Genomic DNA, 26,596 nt, shown 5'->3' with positions numbered 1-26,596 from the left:
TGCTCCTCAGATAGCTGCCTGACCTGCTGTGCGTTTCCAGCACCACTCTAGTCTTGTACAGAATATTGATTAGGCCACTTTTGGAATATTGTGTGCAATTCTGGTCTCCGTCCTATCGCAAGGATGTTGTGAAACTTGAAAGAGTTCAGAAAAGATTTTACAAGGATGTTGCCAGGGTTCGAGGATTTGAGCTATAGCAACAGGCTGAATAGGCTTGGGCTGTTTTCACTGGAGTGTCAAAGGCTGAGGGGTGACCATCGAGGTTTATCAAATCATGAGGGGCATAGATAGGGTAAATAGACACAGTCTTTTCCCTGGGGTGGGAGAGTCCAGAACTAGAGGCCAAAGGTTTAGGGTGAGAGGGGAAAGATATAAAAGGGACCTAAGGGGCAACTTTTTCACGCAGAGGACGGTGCGTATATGGAATGGCTGCCAGAGGAAGTGGTGGAGGCTGGTACAATTGCAACATTTAAAAGGCATCTGAATGGGTATGTGAATAGCAAGGGTTTTGAGGTATATGGGCCAAGTGCTGGCAAATGGAATTGGATTGGGTTGGGATATCTGGCCGGCATGGACGAGTTGGACCAGATGTTTTCACACTGTACATCTGTCCCTAATCTATCCTGTGCTACAAAGACCAACCTGGCTCCTGTGTCCCTTTTGTATACTTTAGAGCTGCATCATCAAGTATATATTGACTCTTGACATCTCTTTGGTTAAAATGCATCACCTCGCATTGGAAGATAATTTCCTTGTCTTGTGTGTTCTTGGTTCTTATCAAATCAAATATTCAGATTGTAATATAATTGAGTTGTTTTGAACTGTTGGCTGAACAAAGGTTAAGCTGTTGTGTGAGGAGTTAGTGTTTGAATGCAAGAAATAATTATGCTTAAATTGTCATTGCAAATCTGTTAAAGCAAAGAAATTGAGTTTTGGCTGTCGAATAGTTTTCACTGATGTGCTTTCTACTCATTGTTTGGTACAACGTGAACACTACTAAGAAAAAAAAATCAAAGCTTTTCTTTGTCTTGCATTCATCAGATCAATTTGCAAAATAACAAAACAAAAGGGAAAGAAGCACTTTGGTTGGTTGGCAAGTAGACTCTGTTAAAGACATTGAAATGAACTGTGTATCATGATGACTGTTGATGAGCCACGTGGCATATTAGCTTCACTGCAAGTACGATGCTATGTATATTGGCTATATGCTCCAAAGACTCGAGGATCGTATGTGAGAACTAAATTCATATCCACAGTTCTCCTGAAAAGCATCAGTTTCTTCTTGACAATTGCGAAACAAATTGTCTGCAAGGATGCCAATCGTGTAGTTTACTCCCCAGCAGTAATGCTTTCATTTAGATAACATACTTTAGAAAAGAAGGTTTTTATGATCCCTGCTGGGAGTCACTCTGGACAAGTCAGATTCCACATTGAAACCTGGTTTGACGAGTTGTTTTTATTTTTGCAGTTTAGCTGCATTTGGGGTTGCTCACTGAAAATATCCACAGTTATTTGGCTTAAGTCACATGCCTTTTTGAATTTGCTGTTTTGACCCAATACACACACAATCTAGGCCTTATCAGCAATCTAATAAATGGGTTCTGAGCCATTTGAGAGTCATTGGGTCAAAATCCAAGAATTCCCTCCCTAATGGCATTGTGAGTTGTCTTCAACACATGGACTGCAGCGGTCTAAGAAGGAAGTTCACCAATACTTTTTCAAGAGCAGCTAGGGATGGACAATAAATACTGGTCCTGTCTGCAATGCCCACATCCTATAAATGAGTAAATATTTTAAACAGTTTGTTGCTGACATGGGGCTTATCAAAGCCATCCTGCAGGGTAATGGCTACCCTAGCCAGATCATTTCTTGTTGCACATCCTGCAAATTCATGAATAGGCCAGAAGCCATCCCTTTTGATCCTGAAAATTGCTCAGTCTATCCTGATTGCAATAGCTGAAGTTAACAGTTCATTGTGCTACAAGGATTTTAGCCACCAATATGAGGCTGCCTTCAAGGCAAAAAGACTTTCTACTATTCTACAAATAAGTAATGTGGCATATGACTTTCAGTGCCAGTGTGATGTAGGCCCAAAGACAGGCAGATCAAATCATAGCCCTTTGGCGGTTTGCAGCATGAAAGGCAGTGACCATTGCCAACTAGCCTACAAACCTCACAATGCAATGTCCAATATTAACAATAATTGAACTCCATAACTGACATTTACTGGCTAATCCTGGGTGTTTTTAAATTACACTGACAATGAATTAGGATCATGAGTTGGGCTGACATTGTGGCAGTTTTTGTGATTTTGGAATTCTTCCCATCCACTTCAACGTCTTGTAGTGTAAGCAATTGTCATATTCCAAAAAAAATAATAAAACTGCATTGAGCAGTGTGGCTTTGTCGTAGAAGCAGACATTTTTATTGCGCATGGAGACTAAGCACCCTATCTAGTTATATACAAAAGAAGAAAATGTTGAACTTTTTTTTCCCTGCAATTGTATGCATTTCACATTTCCTGCCTATCTGTTATATTGAATATTTGACATGGAATTGGCTTAGCTAAGTCTGGGATATGGGAAGGATGAGTATTTTGTTGGTGACTGTAAACGTTCTCTTTGCAGAAAATGTTTTGAAATGGGAAACAAAAGTATGTTTCAAAGGGACAGTTAATATTGTTTTGTTTCTAGTGTTAATCATTTTGTCTTTCTCATTTAGGATGGAAGATTACAGGAAGGCATTGATAACCTATTGTCTTTGGAAAAGCAGACCCGAACAGTAAGTGGAAGTTCAATTATTGAATTTGAAATGAAACAGGAGCAGGAGTAGGCTAAACAGCCCATTAAATCTGCTGTACTATTCATTAGATTGTACTTGAAATGATTGTGGCCTGAACTTCATTTTCACACCATGATCATAACCTTAACTACTTTGTAAATCGAAATCTAGCACTGCCTTGAATGTTTTCAATGACCCATCCATCAATCATCTCTGTGGCAGAGGATTGCAAAAAGTAACCAACCTGACAGAAGAAACTCTTCTTCATCTTGTCTTAAGTAAGAGACGTTTTTAAACTATGGCCCCTAGCGTTCTGCAGTTTCACAATTTAGATAACGACTATGAAACAAGGGAGCAGAATTAATCCTTTAGCCCATAGAGTCTGCTCCACTATTTGATCATGGCCGATATGTTTCTCAACCTCATTCTTCTGTTTTTCCCCAATAACTCTTCTCCTCTGACCCTGTCCCTGTCAGCCTGCATTTCCCATGGTTAATCCACCTGGCCTGCATATCCCTGGACACTGTGGGCAATTTACATGGCCAATTCACCTAACCTGCACATCTTTGGACTTGGGAGGAGACCAGAGCACCCAGAGAAAACCTACACGTACATGAAGCTGAGGCTGGAATTAAACCTGCGTCCCTGATGCTGTGAGGCTGCAGTGCTAACCACTGAGCCATTGTGCTACCTCTAAGCCCCTCACTTCTCCACATTGTTTTCCAACTACCACTTCTTTGCCCACTCTCCTAGCCTGTGTGAGTCTTTCTGCACCATCTCACTCCCTCACCATTAGCTGTCTGTCCACCTACCTTTGTCGTCTGCAAATTTAGCAACAATGCACTCATGTCCATCAGCCAGATTGTTAATATATAATGCGTTGTACTGGTTCCAACACTGACCTCTATGGAACTCTACTGATCACCAGTTGCCATCCTGAAAAAGACTTCTTTATTCTCACTCTCTACCTTCTGCTGGTCAGCTAGTTTTTTCCATGCCAGTACCTTGCCCCAAATGCCATGGCCTGTTATCTTTTTTCCTAGCCTTCTGTGCCACACCTTGTCAAAGACTTTCTGGTAATCGAGATAAATCACATCCACTGGCTCTCCTTTGTCTAGCTTGCTTGTTACCTCCTCAGAGAATTTTAACAGATTCGTCAGGCATGACCTCCCCTTAACAAAGCTATGCTGATTCAGCCCTATTTTAGTGTGTATTTCCAAGTACTCTGCATCTCGTCCTTCATAATGAACTCTTAAACTCTTACCAATGTTGGCCTATAATTTCCTGTCTTCTGCCTCCCTCCCTTCTTAAACAGGGTAATTACATTGACCATTTTCCAGTACTCTGAACCCTCCCTGACTGCAAAGTTCACAGCATCTTAGCTGCTCTTCCAGCAATAGTATTTAGATGGCTCGTTCAATTAAACTTCTGGTAAGTGGTAACCCTAAGATGTTGAGTTTGAGATTCTGTGATGATGATTCCATTAAATGTCAAGGGAATGTGGTGAGACATTGGTAGAGAGAGAGTACGATGGAACCAAGGACATTGAAGCAGAAAAGAGAGTTGGGCCTCGGAGACTGGGAATTTCCTGCAGTAATGTTTTGGTGCTCTGTTGATTGGGCTTCACCAAAGACAACTATCTTTCTTTGTATAGCTCCAACAGAATTTTTCCCTGCTCTTGATGACTTTAGTATTACTAGGCCACTTTCATGCCACATGGTCACAGAGTCCCTAAGTCCAGATAAAAACCATTTAGTCCATCGAGTCTGCACTGACCCTCTGAAAAGCACCCCACCCTATCCCCTAACAACACATTTACCATCATCAACTCAATTAGCCTATGGGGCAATTTAGCCTGGCCAATCCACCTAAATTGCACATCTTTGGACTATGGGAGGAAACTGGAGCACTGGAGGAAACCAACATAGGCACTGGGAGAACGTGCAATCTCCACAGACAGTCGCCCAAGGCAGGAATGAAACCTGGGTCCCTGGCACTGTGAGGCAGCAGTATTAACCTCTGTCCCATAGTGCCAGCCAGTCAATGGTGCCTTAACAGTAGGTGCTGTCACTTCAGCATAAATTCAGCTTTTTTGCCTACATTTAAGTCTAATAACAATTGTCTAAGTCTAATTATTATGTCTGGAGCTGAGCAGCCATGGCAGAGTCCAAACTGAGCTTCGATGATCTAGGTTATTGTTGAGATAGTGCCGCTGGATTAACTGTCAGCAACATCTTTCACTGCTATGCTGCAGTTTGAGAATATACTGAAGAGTCCAGATTGAATTCGTCGTACCTTTGCGAATGGGACGTAACCGAACACTGGTCAGATAGATGGCAGTGTTGCAGTTGCACTTATACAACTTCATGAAGGACACAGCTAGTTATTGAGCACAAATCTGTGGAATATATTACAACTGAGATATTGCTGGGGCTGAGAGTCTAGTGCATTCAACTGCTTCTTGTCATATGGAGTAAGGTAAGTTGTCTCAAGGTAGATATGTGATGCTGGATCTTCATGAGAAGTCTGAAATGAATGATCCACTCAGCAATTTTGCTTGAAGGTAGTTGCTGTTGTTTAAGCCATGCCTTTTTCTCTGCACTTCTGGGCTCCTCCATTAAGTGCAGAGATGCTTGCAGAGGTTCCTGCTCTGATGAGTTAATTGGTTGTCCACCACTATTCACAACTACCAGTGGCAGAACTGCAAACCAATTTGAGGCCTGTTGGAGCTCTTCAAACCAGTTTCTATCTCGCAGCATAGAAAAGTAAATTACTGTCACAGATGATTGAATTAAGATAAACAAAATAGTGAATGAGATTCAGTATTATTAGAAACCAGTAAGATTAGATGGTGAAATGGAGCGGGTTTTTTATCTAGTTCAGAAAAAGGTCCTTTTTTGCCTGTTGTGAAATCATGTAAGCCCATATTCACCAATTTAACCCAATTCCATTAATTCGTTCTAAAACCGTTTGAGTGTGCCCTCTGCATTTGTTTGGCTTGTTTCATAATTGTACTGAGATTGTTGTTTTGACCTGGTGGTTTGTTTTTCTTTTTCTTTATAAATTCTAGGCTTCTGATATGGCATCCACATCTAGAATCCTGGTTGCCATAGTGAAGATGTGTTATGATGCAAAAGACTGGGATGCATTGAATGAAAATATTGTACTTTTGTCTAAAAGAAGAAGTCAACTAAAACAGGTAAGATCTAGTTTGTGTAGATCAACATCGTAAAACTATTCTAGACTGTAAACTATAACTTCAATATGAAAAGCGCTTTGCCAGGTAATCTTTTTTCGGAAAATTACTTAGGAATACCAGAGCTGAATTCTGAGGGAAAATTTTAAAGACATAAATATTCAATTGACATTTGTCTGCAGAAAGTCAATAAAGATTTGTTGACCTTTTTTGACTATTCACCACTTGCATTTTTCCGAGTTTTCAGCAAGAAGGATTACAGAATTTACACACGCTGCTGTTTTTAATCTTTTTATGTTGCATGTATAAAATAATTATAAGGAATAATTAAATACATCCTCAGCATATTAATTTTCTTGACAAAAGTGAATGTTTATGCCTGACCTTATTTTCTTCACGTGTGCTACCTGATGCTTGGGATGAAGGGCTCTTGCCCAAAAAGTGGATTCTCCTAGTCCTCGGATGCTGCCTGACCTGTGCTTTTCCAGCATTACATTCTTGACTCTGGAATATTATTGTAAACAGTACTTTGTTCACAATGTAATGCCTGTTAATGTAATTCAGATAATATTGGTTATTTGGTGAAATTTAAAACTATTGTTTTCATGTTGATTATGTATTCATTCTCACCCAATGTAACTAGTGTTGTAAAGCCATCATTACTCCTTGTTTTTAAATATGCAGGCAGTTACAAAAATGGTCCAAGAGTGTTGTGCATATGTTAGTCAGATCACTGACCTGCCAATCAAATTGAGGCTGATTGACACTCTGCGTACCGTTACTGCTGGGAAGGTTAGTACGTTTTCATCAGCTTACAAAATCTTGTTTTCTTTCCAAAATTGAACTTGGAAAGAAAATCATAAGCTATGTAACTTTTGAGAGTGCAAACTTAGAAAAATATGCTTTTCATTTTTGCATCCAGGGATAAAGACATTAGCATTTATATTTGGAATTTTAAGCTATTGAATTTTTTTGGTGTTAATACTGTAAGTGCTTAAGCTTGTTTGTTTAAAAATGCTAAGATGTATATTGACATTATTTGGCATTAATTACTAATGAAATATACTATAATGAAGTTGACCTGGAAGCTAACAGCACAATAAAAATCTTCAGCAACTATTGAGAGAGGGCTATTAAGTGTCAGTCGAACTATTTCAAATCATGATTGACCAACAAGTATCGATTGAGGAATTATGTCTATTGTAATGAAAGAATTTAGTTTTTTTGGTTTTTTTGATATCATCAGTTAATCTCAAAGTGCTTTGTAACCACTATTTTTATACTCTGTAAAGTGCAGGGGGGTGGGGAAGGGGGCTTAGCAGGGGAGCTGGGCAAAGTAGCTGGGAAGGCAATAGATTGATGCAGCTGGAGGGGTGATGGTGATCGGTCCGAGGGGAGGGTGGAGCGGATAGTCGGGAAGGAAGATGGACAGGTAGGACAGTTCCATGCTGTATATCTCTATGACAGTTTAAGAAGACAGTGCCGAGTTGGAGGGTTGGATCTGGGAGGAGGGGAGATGATACTGGCGAGGTCGATGTTGATGCCGTGTGGTTGGAGGGTTCCAAGGAGGAAGGTGAAGTGTTCTTCTTCCGGGCGTTGGCTGGCTTGGATTTGGCAGTGGAGGAGGCCCAGGACTTGCATGTCCTTGGCTGAGTGGAAAGGGGAGTTCAAGTGGTAAACACAGAGCGGTGGGGTTGTTTGATACCTGTGTACCAGGGATGTTCCCTCAAACATTCCACGAGTTGGCATTTTGTCCTCCTCAATGTAGAGGAGACCCCATTGAGAACAGCGGACACAGTAGATGAGGTATTAGATGTGAGGGAAAATATCTGCTGGATGTGGAAGGAGCCCTTTGGGCCTTGGACGGAGGTGAGGGAGGAGGTGTGGGCGACATCTAGGATGGGTTGGTGGGGGGCATGGACATAACGAGGGCGTCACGGAGGGAATGATCTCTGCAGAATGCAGATGGAGTGGGGAGGGGAGGGAAGTGTATCTCTCGCGTTGAGGGCTGATTGTAGAAAGCGGAGGATAATGCGTTGTATTCAGAGATTAGAGGGGTGGAAGGTGAGAACCAGGGGTTTTCTATCCTTGCGGTTGGAGGGGTGGGGTTCAAGCGCAGAGGTGTGGGAAGTGGAGGAGATGCACTGGAGGACATTGTTGACCATGTGGGAGGGGAAATTGCAGTCCTTCAAATAGGCCATCTGGAATGTTCTGGAGTGGAATTGCGAGTAATTGGAGCTCCTCTACAAGATGAGCAGGCAAATGTGCCTCATTTTGAGGACCCTCCCAACAGCTGTCCTCAAGCTGCAGTAGACAGACAGGACTTGCATATTTCCACACTTGGAGGCTGAGCACCAATGTATTGTGTGTTATTCATTGAGATATTTGATAGAATAAGCCTTAGGTGAAACATCTGGAAGACATCAATCCTGTACAAGCATACTCCTGCTCCATAACACTGTTCTTTGACGATCAAGATCCATAGCAAGCCATTGGACTAAGTGAATTAATTCTCATACCTATGTACCTCTTTTCAGTGAGGGTAGACATCAACAAGATCTCCAGCATCAATACATAGATCATTGTCCATCAGCTGCATTGGTCAGCTAGCTACAATTACTTGCCATAAGATTTTCAAAACGAGCTCTATCACAGCAAGTGTTTACCTGGAGGGCAGAGCAAATGCAGTATCCCAATGACTTGAGAGACTGTGTTACTCAGGACCATCTAAACTGGCGAAGGTGCATCTAAGAGTGTTAAACATCTAGAACATTTCAGCCCTCTCATCCTTCTGTCCCTTACAAACAGCACCTGGCCCACCTTTGCCAGAGTGTGCAGATCCAAAGTTGGACTGGTTAGTCATCTCAGGGCCGTATTTCAGGCAAGAATGTCATCCTGTCTCAAGACTGCTTTGCTTTAAAAAGTCCGAAGATGTGTCAAAGAAATAATGCCTACTTCGGCATTTTACCGAATATCTTGAATAATAATGTGGACCTTTTGTTTTTAGTTTACTGTTTCATCCAAAGATGTCACCTCCAGCAGTGCAGCACTTCTTTACTGTAATTAATATAGATTATCCTAAAGTGGTTCTTGCACAGACACCGTTAACTTGAAAGCAGTTGTACTGACTTGAGATCAACCTGATGCTGAGGAGAGGTGAAACATCTTTAAAAAATTAACATGAGAAAGCCATATATGAATAATTTTCCTTGTGAAATTTATATTTTGTATGAAGAAAATGAATAACTTTTTTTCCTGGTAATAAGCTTGCTTCTAATTTTGAAAGGATTTCACTAAGTTGCATAAAGAGAGATTCTTTTCTCATGAAACTTCCCTGTCACGGTATTTGCAAACTCTTAAAGGCACTACCAATATAAAAATCTCATGGATGCCAGCAACTCAATAAGATTTTACGCAATTGACTATTTTTGTCATGTCAGATGGAGATTGATGATTGCATGCTTATTGGTTCTGCAAGCAACATAGTTAAAGTTGCATGTATTAAAACCAATTTTACTATTCCTTAACATCATTCTTATAATGGCACATCTGGAAGGCAAACAGATATTGAGTGAACCATTTGGTGTATTTGTATAGTAAGCTATCTCGGGCCCTTCTGATCAATTAACTGTTGTTTGCAGGGCCAACATCAGTAAGCATGCCTGTATTCTTGCCTGGCCTCTCCTTTCTAAGAGGTGTTAAATCAACGCTAGGATGTTGTTGCAATGCTTCTGTATAATGGTTGTTATCAAGTTAATTTTGTTGATGTGATCTGTCATATCCAATCTAAGCCAACCACAGACATACTATTCCAAACACAATTGCTTTTTGTCAGAAATTTTAAAGACTTTAATTTGCTTCATACGCATGAACTGATCGATGGTACTTCCTGGTTTTTAAGGCATATTGAGCTAACAGACAAGGAATAAATCCAAATAATTGCAAACCATGTTGCCACTCTAGATTTTGAGCAACGTTTTAATCAAATCCACATTAGGTTCTGACAGGTTATGCTTGTGACCTCACTGATTTGTATTGTTACATTTAAAACATATCAGACTATTTTATAGGCGAGTAGAGAGCAAATCAAAACCTAAAAAAGACTCCTCCCTACAACCTGTTTGTTTTTCCAGATTTATGTGGAAATTGAACGTGCTCGTTTAACCAAACACTTGGCGATGATAAAGGAGGAAGCTGGGGAGCTGAAAGAAGCTGCTGCTATTTTGCAAGAGCTTCAGGTGAACATCAATAATATTTTAAGCTTGTAAGAGGTTCTTGCTTTTAATAATTTATGAGGATTTCCTGAAATAATTAGAATAGTTAATTCCTATGCAACAAGGAGATAATTTAAATTGCTGTTGGATCAGATCCAAAAAAGCCTCTTCAGTTCAGACTTCTGTTTTGTAGCTTCAGATTCATGAACTTGATCAGCAGGAATAAAAAGTAACTTTCTCCTTTTTTGCTAATTTTTCCCCCTCCATAAAGAAATTATGATATTGATGTTGACTTGCACATTTGACTTTGGATTTATTGTTTAATGAAACAGAGCAAAATGATATGCATATAAATATCTTGTTCCTGTCCCATGAAGTCGATTGTCAAAACATGAGTTTCCTGTCAAAGCATTTTACCTTTATTTACGACAGACTTGTCAACACTTTTTTTTTAAATCCAGTATGGCGTTGAAGTTTAAATGAAGCATACTTTGTTTTTCTAATTTGTTCAAGGGATATGGGTGTCACTGACTAGGCCAGCTTTATAACTCATCTCGAATTGACATACAGAAAATAGTGATGGTGATTTGCCTTCTTGAACTGCTGCACTTCTTGCAGTGTAGAGACTCCTACAATTCTGTTGTGAAGGGAGTTTAAGATTTTGACTCAGTGATGTGAAGGAATGACAGCATATTTCCATGTTTGTGTGGGAAACTTGTAGGTGTTTCCATTCAGCTTTTGTCCTAACCATCGAGCATTCCTCCCTGTCAGAATTCTGCGGGCAACATTCCCTCTTCGACTTCTTGTCCACTCTGCCTTCACTCTTATCCCCACTTCTAATAGCTGCATTCCATACAATTGCAGAAGTTGGAACGCTTGCTCGTTCTACTCTTTCCTCGTCAGTGTGCAAGCCCCGAAACGCATCTTCCATGTGAAGCAGCACTTGCTTCCACTTTCAATCTATTCTTCTGTATTCGCTTTTCAATCTGGTCTCCTTTACATTGGCAAGACTGAATGCAGACTGCTCTTTCAAGAAATCACTTTGCACTCAAGCTAACATTTATGGCCTGTTCATTCTACAGTATTCCAACTAAACTTAACACACACTGGAGGAACAGCACCTCATTTTTTACTTAGAGACTGTATTACCTCTAGGACTCGATATTGAGCATGACCTTAAGTCTTAGATTTATCGTACGTTTTGCAAACCACCACTCCCATCGTGTCTTGTTGGCTTTGCTGTCAGCAGGTGGACCTATTTACTTGTTTTAATACCGATCATTTAGATCAGTTTTTCATCTCTCATTTCTTTGATACTATTAACACATGCTTTGACTTTTGTTTGGAGAACCACTGCAATCTGTTCCACTCATTCCTTCACACTTCTGTGTCTACATCACTCAAAGCAAGGTGTTAAGTCTGTGTCCTTTTCCATCGATGCTACCAGACTTGCTCAGTTTCCCTTTTATTTTAGATTCACAGTATCGCTAGTATTTTGCTTAAATAACATTTCCATTATATGTTTGAAAAAAAATGTATCTTTCTGATCTTGAACCAACAGGTTGAAACATACGGGTCCATGGATAAGAAAGAGAAAGTTGAATTCATCTTGGAGCAAATGAGACTTTGTTTGGCTGTGAAGGATTACATTCGAACCCAAATCATCAGCAAAAAAATAAACACAAAATTCTTCCAAGGAGAAAATACTGAGGTAATTGATATGGGTTTTAAAATTATATTAATTCGTGGATGAAATCACCAATTTGGACATTTCTAAGCTATAAAAAGAACCCGAATTGCTTTTGTAAACTTTGAAACTTTTATTGCAGTGATGGGATATCATCTTCAAGTTCTCTTGAAACGTAACATTGAGTTCTAAGTTTGAGCTATCTCAAATTATCGTGGTTGTACTGGGTGGGTGGAAATTAATTGTGAAAATTGGAGTGCAACTTTCCTTTAGTTCATTATTTGCAATAACAACATGGATATAATTTTGATAGAGACAGAAGGCAAGTTGTATGAAAGTTCAAAACTCAGGTTAGAGGCACTGACAAGGAGAAAATGGTTTTGGCTGAATTGTTAAGAATTGAAAAGTAATGATTCTGAGAGAAATTTGACACTCTTTTTGGTGGAAACATAAGGAAATTTTCTTTCAGGCAGCAGTGGGATCCCTAGTGTAGTAATTTACTTTGAAACAAAGCAGGCTTAATGTTTGTGATCTTTCTGTTTGTGCTGCATTTTCTTATGGCTATATATTTAAATTACTTTCATGTCAGAGTTGGTCTCCATCTGACTAACAAATGAGAAGTATTATCTATGTGAATGATTGTTAAGGCATCACATAGACCATTTTTAATTGAACATACCTGCAATGATGTCAGTGCAGTTTGATATCTTTCACAGGAACTGAAGTTAAAATACTACAACCTAATGATTCAAGTTGATCAACATGAGGGATCCTATCTGTCTATCTGCAAGCATTATCGTGCCATCTATGACACACCTTGTATACAGTCTGAGAGTACAAAATGGCAACAGGTAAAGATCTGGTATTGATTATGCTGGAATGTAATAATTAAGTTGTCGGATGGAAATTTGTTCATGCACTTTTTCTGGTTTGTGAATAATCCTTTGTCATCGTTCAGCTCAGCACTCTTCAAAATGACCTGTTTTCTGACACACTTAGAAAAATTGAGTGTAAAACTAGATTTTTGCCTATTATTTTTCCTTAAGAAATTCTGAAGGTCAAAAGAATTGTATCATAGATACACTCATAGATTGTAACAATTGAGAAGTTCATATGAGATATTTGCATCTCCTCCTCCTTCCATATCAGCCTGATCAAGAAGAGATCGTGCAGCTAGTTAGAGGCTTCTGGTACACTGATGGCAACATCTGAGGCAACAGTTGGTCATTATTTCTCTGTCTACATGAACATTTTGATTAGGCTAATTTATGAAAGTATCCCATATTGTTGCAACACAACAATAGATTCTTGTTCTGAAATGATGTATTCCTATTCCCTGGCTTTTCAGTCCATCACTGGGACCTTGGCTGCAAGAATCAAGTTTACCTCTGTTGTTACAACTTTGCCAAAGTTGGAATGTAAAACCAGTTCCATTAATAAATTGCTAATTTGGAACCTCTTGGGTAAATGGATTAGAGGTTTTATAGATTACAATCCCGTGAAAGAAAGATTTCTATAAACAAAGTTCCTTATGTTAAAAGTAATGCAATTTATTGATAATGTTACATGACAAAATAAAGTTTACAACATATTATTTCCTTTTGTGAGTGCAAATCCTGTGATTCTGTGAAATGAATATGAATGATCCTTTGTTAATATGGAATTATGTCAATAGTTTGTATCTTTTAATTATGTGGATAATCATATTTCAAAAAGTTAAAGATTCCTACCATCCTAATCTGCCATTTCTTCTCTACTCCATAATTATTTAACAATAATGCAAAATCTTAACCTTGTCATCTCTTGAAAGGATGCAATTGCTTTCTGAAAATGTTGATTTGCTGTTGTTCAAAAGGAAAATAATTGTCAATGGCATTGATTGCAAAATGAGTCTGTCAACTTCAATTTAGAAATAGTATGAAGCATCAGAGTGCAAGACAACTGGAAGAGAGGGGGGGAGCAAGGTAAATCAAAATGGTGGTGATGGTGGGAGAAGAGACCCGAAATCCAAAGATTGACTGACCCACAATACATTTGCAAATGTAGTTTGTCAGTTGCTAACTGGTAAATATTGAAGCTGTCCCAACATCTTGCTGTTTATTTGCTATGTAGTGTTAATTGCTTCCTGAATAATCAATTAATGTGATTTGGGAAAACAAATACTTTGGTATTAGCTTTCATCAAATCTAATATAATTATTAGTGTTGTGATGTATAAAAACATGTTTGACAGAAGAATTAAAATGAATATTCTGAAGTTAACCTCTCTCTCTAATTATCAATCACTCAAATAATGTTCCGGATTTACATGAGATTGTGACCAGGAAATCGAATGATTTCTCAAGATAAATGGGGGTCTGGTCAGTTAAAGTTGGAAGGGGATGTACTCCAAGAATATATATTGAAATAAACCTTTCTGAAGAAGAGAACAGCTGTTTTGTTTCTACCTTTTGTCTTTTGAAGTAACCAACTGTAATAAGCAGAGACATTTACTATCTGAAGTGCCAGATAATTGAAGTACATGCCCTTCCAACTTGAACTGCATAGGTCAATGTTGGAGAGATTATCTGGGGAGGGGGAGGGGGGCGGGGTTTAGGGTTCACCCCAGGGGAAGTGTGGGGAGAGAGAGAGAGGGAGTTCAGTCATTTAGAGACTGTGCCTGGACTGTCCAGGACTGTTCCCGGAAGCATTTCAGTTCGTTTTTAATCATTGTACCTGTAAACAAAAGATGCTACAGAGTTGAACAGCTCTTTGATGTAACGTTTCTATCTGGACCCTTCAGATAATCCGATATTCGGATAATTGAAGTTTCTCTAAATGCTGTGTGAATTTATTTAAATTTCTTGCGTTTCAATTTCCTTTATTTATAACACTCCAGGCTTTGAAGAGTGTCGTTTTGTATGCAATCCTGGCACCCTATGATAATGAGCAATCTGACCTCGTTCACAGAATTAGTCTGGACAAAAAACTTGAAGAGATTCCAAAGTACAGGTATAGTGAAGTTTAAAATGAAAACAAAATAAACACTATGATTGCATTATCAACAAATTCAGATTTTGAGTTATTTTCTCTTTCTTTTTTGTTTAAGAATAAACTGAGTTTCAAAAAGAAGAGTTGGCGCTACCTTGGCGAAAGAGAGAACTTGTACAGTTCATGTCTTAAGAATATCCCTAAAAATTGCAAAACACTAATTAATTGCTTCTAAAATGCAGCTATAGTACTTTAACAAAAACCAATACAACAGACACTCTGCATAATTAGGTCCCAAAAACAGCTAAATAAAACAACTAATAAATATCAGTAAATCAGACATTGGACAGTATCCAGAACAATGCAGTCTGCTTGATTTGGCACCACATCCACAAGCATCCACTCCCTCCACCCCGATGTTAGTAACAGCAGTGTGTGCTGTTGACAAAATGCCCTGCAGAAAAATTCTCAGACAGCACCTTCCAAACCCACCACCACCTCCACATAGTAGGACCAGGGCAGGAGGTACATGGAAGCACCACCACTTGCAAGTTCTCTCACCATTCTGACTTCCTGTTGCTGGGCCAAAGTCCTGGAATTCCCTCCCTCAGAGCATCGTGGTTCTATCCACAGTTCATGGACTGCGGCAATTCAAGAAGTTACTCATAACACCCTCAAGGGCAACTGGGAATGGTAGTAAGTGCTGGCCAGCCAATAATGACCATGTCCCACAAGTGCATTTTTAAAAAAAAAATTAGGGACAGATGTGTGCAAAGCTTAATTTTGAAATCAATTTAAATTTTGACTACTTTACATTTTAAGGAAATAAAGAAAAAAGTTAAATATTGTATGAATTAAAATGCATTTGTTTGTAATTTTAAAAAAAAATTACTCTAGAAGACCTGTGTTACAATTTACTGCTTCTTTAGAGTGATTAATATTTTTAATGAGAGTAAGTAGTTTTTGAGTTGTAATTGCTCCATTGGGAAAAGTTGAACCTGATCTTTTAATAGAGGAGTTGGTGATTTGTAAACTATGCTAGCTTTCAGATCAAAGTATGCACACTGGTTGAAGAATGCCAGGTGTTCGTGTGAAATTCTTTGAATCCAGTGGAATTATTTTACATGTTTTTCAATTGCTTTGGAGAAAAGATGCTGCCTACAACTATAATAATTCAAAGCTGTGGTCATTCAACCTGCTGTACCATTAGATATGATTATGGCTGATTTTGTTTGCACTCTGAATTCCATATGTCCATTAATCCAATCACCTATTGATTTCCTCGCCTAACAAAAATCTATCTAACTCGACCTTAAAAATACTCAATGACCACCCCCTCTATTACCTTCTGAGGCAATATTTCATAGTCTCTCAATCCCCTCAAAGAAAATATTTCTCTTTATCTCTGGCCTAAAAGGGCGTCCCTAACTTTTTTTAAAGTATCCTCTAGTCTTGGACCTGCCCACAAAAAGACAACATCCATGTCCACTTTAAGACTATTAAAGATCTTATGCACTTCAATCAAGTTATCCCTCTCTCTTCCCATTTCCAGTGAAAAGAAGCCCAGCCTAAACTAGCGTTTGACATAAGACAACCTGCTCATTCCAGGTAAATTTCATTTACTAAACCAGCTCCTGAACAAACCCCCAATGCATTTACCTCCTTATTTGGATAAAGACAGCAAACCCATACAGAGATTGAGATGTCTCCCCTATAAAACTAAAGCTTAACCTTTTTAATTCAAGTATTCCTGTAACAATAGCCTCCTTAATTACGTGCTGTACTTTCATACTAACTTAATGTGACTCATGCACAAGAGCAGAGGTGAGTGAGAACTGTAGATGCTGGAGATCAGAATTGAGAGTGTGGTGCTGGAAAAGCACAGCAGGTCTGGCAGATCCAAGGAGCAGGAGGATCGATGTTTCGAGCATAAGCGTATTCCTGAAGAAGGGCTTATGTCCGAAACGTTGAATCTCCTGTTCCTTGGATGCTGCCTGACCTGCTGCGCTTTTCCAGCAACACATTTTCAGCTTATGCCTGAAACATCCATCCTCCTGCTCCTCGGATGCTGCCTGACCTGCCGTGCTTTTCCAGCACCACACTCTCGACTCATGCACAAGAACACCTGGGTTTCTCTCCACTTCAGAATTCTGGATTTGTTTTCTGTTTAAGTTGTACACTTTTTAAAATTGCTATTCTTGCAAAGAGCACAATTTAATTTCCCACATGAAACTCGATCTGCCAGGTTTTTGTTCCATTAATTTAAATCTATTGGTCTGCATGGTTGTTATGCCACCTTCACAACATTATTTTCTACTTGTCTTTCTGTCATCTGCAAATTTTGTTACCATAACTTCATTCTCCACATCTAAAGTCATTAATATGAATTGTAAAATCTTGAGAGCCCAGCACAGACACCCATGGGAGTTCATTGGCGCAAGCTGTGAATTTGACAAATACCCACCTGTATGCTTTTTCTCTAACTAGTCCGCTAATCTTCTATTCATATTAGTGTGCTATCTCTTACACCATGTGTTCATATGTTGTCCAGTAAGTTTGTGTGGCACTTTGTTAAATGCTTCTGTACAACATATCAATGGGCTGTCCTTTACTTGCAGGTAATTGTGCTGTGGATAATTAGTTAAATAGAATTTCCCTTTGACAAAACTATGCTGACTCTTTCCAATTATTTTGAGTTTTTCCAAAATCTCAGTTATAACCTTGATGATCAATTCTAATAAGTTATGTGATTAAGATCAATCCTGGTATGTAATTTCCTGTTTTCAGCCTGTGTACCTTGAATAGAGGGAGTTATATTTGCTACTTTTCAGTCTGATGGAATTTTTTTTAAAGTCCAACATATTTAGAGAAATTAACACCAACACATCTTGTTACTCAATACTCACCTTACAGTTCATCAGGACCTAAAGACTTCGACCAACTCTCGACTCCATCAGTTTGTTCAGGACTACTTCTTTTGGGTGGTTACATTTGTGCCAAATTTCTCTCCTTTCAATTTCCTAACTAACAGGATTCCTGGGCTTTTATATCTAAACATTTATTCATATATACTCTTAATTCTTTATTAACTACTATTAATTCCCCATTCTCACTGTCGAGTTCAAACATTCACTTTACTTAGTACTTGTTAGGTAGCTGTAGAGAATCTTGCTAGTTGCTTTACATTTCTAGCAAGTTTCTCCTCATGCTCTAATTTAGTTGTCCTGATTAGCCTCTTAGTCATTCTTTGCTATTTTTAATATTCTGACATCTGACTTGCAATATCTTCTCTGTGCAGTTATGTCCTTTATTCTTATGTTTGATGCTTTCCTTAACTTGAGCCACAGGTGGTGAGTCCTTCTCTTGGACTTTATAGAACGAATATATACATACAAATATGCTGAAATATCTCAATATCTGCCTCTACTTCTCTACTGATCTATTTCTTAGCCAGATCATTTCACCCAGTTTAACTTTCATCTAGCTTTTAAGGTGCTTAAGATTAGCATAGCTTAACTGCTTCTGAACTGGATCAAACCATTGTTTTTGTGTCCTGACTGCTGCTTGTCGAAATGAGAGTGCTTTGGAGTTAGTTGAAAACATGAAGTTTTAAGAGGTAAATGGTAATTAAACTTAATTTCAGGGCTAATTTTCAAACTAAATTCGTTCTTTAGTATCGTAACTTAAACTGCTCTGTTTTATTCACATTTCTGAAACAAGAGTCAGGTAAGTCACAGTTAATGAAGCTGGTTAACTGAACAATTGGTTTGATCCAGTTCATAGGCATTGCTTTTGGGACCTATAAAAAGGAGGCAACTTCAACACTGCTTGGTTAAACAAGAGTGCTTTGAAGTTGGATGAAAATAGGATGTTAGGTGAGATGGGAAGTGGATGATCTTGAAAAACTGAGTGCTGTGCTCAGTTTCATTCTGGGCAGTTCAGAAAGTGACATTCTCAACAGACAGTTCGAGAGGGATTCCTGCTGGGTTTTTTCTTAGTTTCTTAAGCATAATGTACTAGCTTAATAAAGCATGGGACTTAAGTTTTTTTTTGAAACGACGGAAGGTCTGTAGCTTAGTTACTCCCTTTAGCGGAATTTAATTAGCATGATCTTGAGAGAAGTCATGACAGGAGATCTCAGATCCAAGGTGTGCTCGTCTTGCAAAATGTGGGAAATAAGGGACACCTCCTGCGTCCCTGATGACTCTGATGACTGGCTGCAGCTACCAGCTTTTCAGAGCAGGGACTCAAGGAAGACTCACTGGAGCAGCCATGATGCTGAGAATTTTGTGAAAATCATGTATAGCCAAGTAGTCACAATGCAGTTGAGGATTAAGCAGGCAGAAAGGGTATTGTTGATCATTTAGACAAAGTAAAAGGCTCCGGATGGAAGTTGGGGGGGGGGGGGGGGGGGGGATTAGATTTGGCTGAGGTGGACTGCACAAGACTGCTAAAAGATAAATCAGTGCTAAACCAGCAGTAGGCGCTAACAAGTGAGATCCTTAGGGCAGAAAGCAGACATGTTCCTCCCAAAGAAGAATTGTATAGAGAAGATTAAACTGAAAAAGAAAGCTTATGATAATCACAAAAAACTGAACACCTGAAGATAATCTAGAGGAGTATTGATAGTAGAGGGTTCAAGTGAAAAAAGAAAATAAGGAAACAAAGAGGGGATAAAAAATATTAACAATAATTTAAAAAATATTGAATTCTTTGAGAAAGTGGTGGGGATTGAGGGTAGTGCAGTGGATGTTGTCTACATGGATTTTAGTAAGACATTTGACAAAGTCCCACATGGCAGACTGGTCAGGAAAGTAAAAGCCTGTGGACACAAGGTAATGTGTCAAATGAAACTCAAAATTGGCTTAGGAACAGGAACCAAAGTGCAATGGTCAGTGGCAGCCCTTTTCAACAGAAAGCTGTTTCAAGTGATGTTCTGCAGAGCATAAATGTTGAGATCACTGCTTTTTAAAAATAAATTAACGATTTGGACTTGAATGTGGGGGACACAATTGGGAAAATTTGCAGATAGCACGAAAATTGGCAGTGTTGTGTATAGTGTAGAGGATAGCTGTCAGCTCCAAAATGATACAAATGGGTTAGTGGAATGGGTGGGAAGGTGACAAGGTTTCAGCTCGAAGTGAGGAAATGTATTTAGGGAGGTCAAACACTAAAAGCAAATACATATTAAACAATATACTAAGGGACAGGTCAAGTGAGGGATCTTGATGTGCAAGTGCAAAGGTACCTAAAGGTATCATTACAGGTATATAAGCTTGGAAGGAAGCCTATGGAATGCTCTCCTCCACTGGCATAGGTACAGGATGTAAAAGTAGGGGTATAATGATGCTGGTGAGGCTACAACTGAAGTATTGTGAACAGTTCTGATCACCTTCTCGGAAAGATGAAATTGCTCTGCAGAGAGTGCGAGGAAGATTTACTGGAAGGTTGCCAGGTGTCTGAGCTTGGAGAGTTGGAGGTGTTTTCCTTGAACAGAGAAAGCTGAGGGGTGACCTGACTGAATACACAAAAGTGAGAAGATTAGTGATCCTTTGGACTGGAGGAACCTTTCCCTTGGCAATGTGTAAAAACCATGGGTCATAGCTTCAAGCTAAGTGGCAAAGGATTAGAAGGGATGTGGGGAAAAACACGTGGGTGTGTGGAATTTGCTCCTTGAGTTGGTGAGGCAGAGACCCTAAACTCTTTCAAAAGTACCTGGATCTGCACCTTAAGTCCTGTAAGCTGCAAGGCTATGGGCTGTGTGAAGGAGGATATGATCAGGAAGGGCATCTGGGTTTCTTAGGGTTGGCATGGACAAAATGGGCCCCTTTATGTGCTGTATAATTTCTTTGGTTCTATGGTAAATACCCATTTGATTGCCATTATTTAACTTTCATTTACTAATCTTCGACTCCAACTTCCCCCTTTCAAACTGGATGTAAAAGTCAATCATAATGAGTGCTACTGGCTAGAGGATTCCTAACTATAAGATGAGGAACTAATCCCGTCACATTTATACAATATCAAATATTGTTATGTCTGGTCAGTTCCAGTATACGCTGCTCTAAGAAACTATTCTGAAAGCATTCTATGAAGTCTTTGTCGAGGCTACTACTACCTGTCTGACTTTTCCAATTTACAGGTATTTTCTGATCAACCTATTTTGAAATATTATGATACACCTTTGGGACTGGTGGAACTTGAACTTGGGCCTCCTAATTCAAATGTAGGGACCCTAACACTGTGCCCCAAGAACTCCTAAAAATCAAAGTTAGATATAAAGCTCTCACATGGAGGGATGCCTATAGATATATATTAAAACTATGTATCTATGTTAAAATCTTCCATTAATATTACTATGCCTATATGACAAAGACCCAATATTTCTTGTATATTTTTTCCCAATATAGTAGTTACTGTAAATGTTCCACTAATGACGTCTTTCCTCTCTATTCCTCAACTCCACCCAAATCAATTCTACACCTGATCTCGAGTCAATGTTATCTCTAACTATTGCACCAATGCCACCTTTGATTACAAGAGATCCCCTCTGCACCTACCTCGTGGTTTCTATTCTTGACTCTCACTTACCCCTGAATATTCATATTTTGTGTCAGTAATGACTATCAAATCATATTTGTTCATTTCAGTGTGTGTTATCAATTCACTTGCTTTATGCATGCTGTGCACACTCCTATACAGAGCTTTTGGTTTTTCTTAATATTTACATTGTGTTGACTGGTATATTATCTTTTTTCTTTCTGTCCCTTCCTGCCATTTCCTGACCTTCATTTTTCCATTTCATATTTTGCTCTCATGCCTCCATTCTGTTCTTTGATTTGTTGCATTTACCCAAGTTTAATCCTTCACCATCACCCTCTACATTGTTTGAAACCAATGAATGCACTGACCTTGTAGAGAACATGAAATGAATTACTTATTATAATGAGCAGAGACAGATGTATGATTTGCAGTCCAAGGTTGCAATTGAAGATTATGTACAGTAAAACTTTGCAGGACAGACGGTTCTGCTATAACTTAGTAGTTCTGTTCTCGTGCATCCCTGTTATAAGAAAATCACATAATAGCAGCAATATTTCAATGATGGGGCCGAAATTGCGTTATAACCAATGCAGTGTACCTAATTAGTCAATCATGTTGTTGTGAATTCGCATCAACGAAATGCATATTGTTGCAGAACGACCTGTACTTAACTGTCGCTCACAGCAAGGTTCTATTCCTGTTTTACAGAGATCTGCTGAAACTGTTTACCACAATGGAACTTATGCGTTGGAGCTCGCTGGAAGAGGATTATGGCAAGGAATTGAGGGAAGAGTTACCTGAAAATGTTTGCACAGATGTTTTTTCTAGCACAGAAGAGGGAAATAAGAGATGGAAGGATCTAAAAAACCGTGTAGTGGAGCATGTATGTGTTAATCATATTATGTGTTATATTTATTAGAAAATGGGAGCTAAAGCTGCTTAGTGTTCTTGAAAATTCCTCTTTATTCTTCATCTATTTTATGTCCATTAACAATTCTGAATCCATGCTGGGATGTTCCCCTTGGTTGAAGGTGCCCTCATTTTCTTTTCTAACCTCTTGAGACAGACTTAACAAAAGCTTTTTGGCTGAGTATTGAATTTTCTTATCCATTATTGAGTCTGTTGCTAACAAGATTTGCTAAATTCAACCCTATTTTTCTCCACAATCCATTCTTAACAGGCAGGCCTATCTCCCATTCGTGGTTTAGAACTGATGCAACTGTGAACATGTTTTGCTGTGAAACACTCGACTACTGTAAATGCTACAGTTCAATTTCTTGCTGCAACTTGAGTAAAATAAATCCAAAATACTCTAACTTTTATCCTGCTGAGTCTCAGATACTACATTGGTCCACATTCAAATGCAGCAAACCTGGACAATACCCACTTTTTAAGGAGGGTCACTGGACTTGAAACTTTGCTTTCTCATCACAGATGCCGCCAGACCTGCTGAGTTTCTCCCAGTGATTTCTGTTTTTGTGGATCATATCAAAGTTTGGGCTGACAAATAGTAACATTCACCCCACAAGTGCCAGGCAGTGGCTGTCTCCAAAAAGAATGAATCTAACCATCATCTCTAGGTATTCAGTGGTATTACTATCATTGAATAGCCTAATATCAACATCCTGTGGGTTACCACTGACCAGGAACTGAATTGAACCAACCATATAGTGGATAGATGAGCATGTCAAAGGCTGCGAATCTTGCAGCGAGCAATATATCTCCTGTTTCCCCAAGGCTGTCCAGATATAAGTCTGGAGTGTGATGGAATGCTCCCCACTTGTCTGGATGAGTGAAGCTCTCTCAACATTTAAAAGGGTTTTTCCTGTCAGTTAATGATTTATTATAGATTATTAATTCCAGCTTTTTATTGAATTGAAAATCCACCATTTGCTGTGGTGGGATTTGAACCTGGGTCTTTGAGTGATAGTACCACAAGGCCATTACATAGGTTATGTGTGGTACAGGAAAATGAACAGCTGAATATCATCATGTTTGAACTATTCATTTAACTTTGTGATTTTTCTGACAGAAGTAACAGTGAGCACTGAAATTGATTTTTTTTGTGCTCAAATGAGACAATAACAGTTGCAGCTTCTGATGTTTACTTATATTCACCAGTACTGGAGAATGGAATTGCCTATAATTTCCTCACTCACTTCCATCCTGTCACAAAAATACAGCTCAAAAGTTGGCTAAGTCTGCTCAATCTTTAGGCTTGCACATCATATTTCTCAAACTCTACCCAAGCATGATACAATAGAAAGTGAAATGAAAGGTCCAAATTGTTGTAATGAACATTCTACAAAGCTTTTTGTTGAAGTAGATAAGCAAGATGTTTGTCAAGTAGGAACTATACTGCAAGATGTTTGCTCTGCATGAGGCTGCGCTTTGCACATTGACAGGGAAATTAACTTGATTTTGCGTAATAACTGTCACAGTGTCAATGTCCCAATTGCAGTCGGTGAAGTGTTTTTGAACATAATCACTGTTATGTAATACATGAGGTATAACCCATAAACAACAATGTGACTGAACAGAGAGAGCCTATAGTGTTGTGAATGGAGGCATGTGTATTGTTAGGATATGAGGGATAACTCCACAGCTGTTCTGTGAAAGTGTCATTAGATATACAAGGTCTCTCTCAGAAAGCAAGTTAATTTAAAGCGTCATTTGCATAACAGTACTTTTTTACAATGCATTTAGTCTAGTATTTTGTGGTCAAGTGGGATTTTAACCCATGACCTTCTGATACGTACAATTGTGCTTCCAATGTGACTCAGATGATAACTGAATATTATCTACTATGGTAAGCGTGCATTTCTTGACTGCGAGGTACAGTTGCTGTGATTGCACCTTATTAATATTCAGAATGGGAATTCCTTATCTGAACATGTCTTGAGTATACCATAACTAAAGCTTGCACCAAAAAAGTTTTAAGACCATGTATCCTTTACCATATGCCTCTAATGCACAATGAAAAGCACTGTTGAAGATCAGTCAGTGTACTAATGCATTTTAAGATATGGTTTTTCTTTTTTTTTTCCTTCTGAACACTATATTCTATAGGTAATTTTCTGTAATCTATTCAATATGCATATGTTTTATTCAGCTGCCTTTAACTTGCTTTGAAAAGTAATTCCTTTTAACACTGATATTTCAGAATATTCGAATAATGGCAAAATATTATACAAGAATCACAATGAAAAGAATGGCAGAGCTTCTTGATCTTTCAGTTGATGTGAGTATCAAACTTTCTGTAATCTATATCGAGAATTTCAAGGAAACATATTGGTTTGTGTGTAGTTTCTGAATTGGAACATTATAAAACACAAAAATCATGGAGTATGATTTTACTTTTGTTTCAAACTTGTTCTGTTCCAAGGAAGAGTATTTTGAGCTGTGTAACAAAACATGAATGACTAGTTTAGGGAAATAAGTTAACTCCATTATTGTTCACTTGTCATCTGACTTAGTTCGTGATGTATTGGTGCTGTCTTCGTGTTCATTAAAATTAGGATATCAAGGTGTTCTTTACAGACCAGATATCAAATGGTGTTATGGTGCTTATTAATTTAACAATGTTGAATGATACTGATATACTGAGCAATTAGTACGTGTGAACAGTGTGCTGGACATACAGAGATGGAAAGCATATGATAGAAGAGCAAGAATGAAATTATAAAATGGAAAGGACTGTACATTAGCTAAAAGCAGATTTTGGAATTAAACCAGTAGCTGTAAGTTGCTCATCTACAGAAATAGAAGTTCTCACCACATTAGTGAACGTATCCTGGGAGCCAGCACAGAACCTACAAAGGAAAACAAAATAAATCCATGCTTAATCTATGCACAGTGCACACATGCATGTCCCCATTTTACAATAGCTGCTTTCACAAATTGATGATTCACATTGTCATTGGTATGTAAAATTACACTAACTTAGTCACTTCAGACCGTTTTGAGTTGCTGTTATAGGTAGTCATGAAGCTGTCAATTTGTGCAAAACTCCTCCACTGTGAACATTCTGTATCCATTGAATTGGATTAACTTCATTGTCACGTACCCTTTTGAGTACAGTGAAAAGTGTAGCATCATCTTAGGTAAAAAGGTACTTGCAGCATCACAAGTGCACTACAGATGTTCCTGTATTTCAACCTTTGTAGTCTAGGAATTCTATGGAGAATGTATGCTGCAAATGTGAAGAAACTAATTCTCCAGCAGATATCGGCATAGTAAAAACAGCATTTGAGACATCACCATACGTTTTGGGGTTTCCCTTTGTCAAATAATCTTGAATGTTACAATTTGGTTGAGTTAGTTTTCCCTTTTACTGATTAGTTTTTATTTTTTTCCCTCTTTTTAAATGTTTTAATCCATGTTTATATTTTATTGCAGGAATCAGAGGAGTTTCTTTCTAATCTGGTGGTAAACAAGACCATTTTTGCAAAAGTAGATAGGCTAGCAGGAATCATCAATTTCCAGAGACCCAAGGACCCCAATGACATACTCAATGACTGGTCTCACAAACTGAACTCTCTGATGGGACTTGTGAACAAAACCACACATCTCATAGCCAAGGAGGAGATGATTCACAACCTCCAATAGAGGATAAGAGTTAGTGTGTCTTTTGAAAAGACATTTTAAGATCCAAAATAATCCTTCTGAACCATGCAAAAAAGTTTTTTTTTTGATTGTGCTGAACCAGAAACAGCTTCTGATTTCTCTCGTGCATGGTCTCCACATGGTTAGATATTGAAGAATGGGGATTCACAGTATGGTTGATTTGCCTCTTTTTAAAAGAAATAGTACAACCTGGAATTTGAATTAAGTGGAATGTTTGTATTTTGTGATGTGTATTGTAAATGGAATAAACCATACTATCAAAACATTGTCACCAGGGTGACTTTCAATTGAAAATTTCCATTATTTTGTTTTTTTTTAAATGTGTGTTTACTAAATAAAACTTAATGTTTCAAATTTCCTTTCCAATAATTGCAGCATTCTACTGCAATTCCATTATATGATTCCATTTACAGTACAGTGCGTATAAAAGTTTTAAAAAATAGTGGAGAAGTGTAGAGAAGTTCAATGTACTTTTCCCTCTTTCCTCTCATGAAGCATGGTTTGTCACTGCACTTTATGTTTTAAGTTATGTAGCCATCACTAACAAGGCGCTGATTTAACTGTTTGGTCATATTTGTTT

General features: G+C 38.4%; 1 protein-coding gene across 1 annotated transcript in view; it reads left to right on the top strand.

Annotated features, from left to right (window-relative positions):
- The window catches only part of psmd12 (proteasome 26S subunit, non-ATPase 12), a 36,567-nt gene extending 10,257 nt beyond the window's left edge, over window positions 1–26,310 (top strand). The window contains exons 2-11 of the mRNA XM_060844441.1: window positions 2,722–2,781; window positions 5,852–5,980; window positions 6,662–6,769; window positions 10,111–10,215; window positions 11,753–11,902; window positions 12,595–12,729; window positions 14,756–14,868; window positions 22,099–22,273; window positions 24,554–24,631; window positions 25,789–26,310. Coding sequence (XP_060700424.1) covers window positions 2,722–2,781; window positions 5,852–5,980; window positions 6,662–6,769; window positions 10,111–10,215; window positions 11,753–11,902; window positions 12,595–12,729; window positions 14,756–14,868; window positions 22,099–22,273; window positions 24,554–24,631; window positions 25,789–25,998 — 1,263 coding nt within the window. The 3' untranslated portion in view covers window positions 25,999–26,310. The remainder of the gene's footprint in view (window positions 1–2,721; window positions 2,782–5,851; window positions 5,981–6,661; window positions 6,770–10,110; window positions 10,216–11,752; window positions 11,903–12,594; window positions 12,730–14,755; window positions 14,869–22,098; window positions 22,274–24,553; window positions 24,632–25,788) is intronic.
- The last annotated feature ends 286 nt before the right edge of the window (window positions 26,311–26,596 follow it).

The sequence above is a fragment of the Hemiscyllium ocellatum genome, chromosome 25 (assembly GCF_020745735.1).
Source record: "Hemiscyllium ocellatum isolate sHemOce1 chromosome 25, sHemOce1.pat.X.cur, whole genome shotgun sequence".
NCBI classification, from domain to species: domain Eukaryota; kingdom Metazoa; phylum Chordata; class Chondrichthyes; order Orectolobiformes; family Hemiscylliidae; genus Hemiscyllium; species Hemiscyllium ocellatum.
This window is presented reverse-complemented; position numbering and strand designations above follow the sequence as displayed.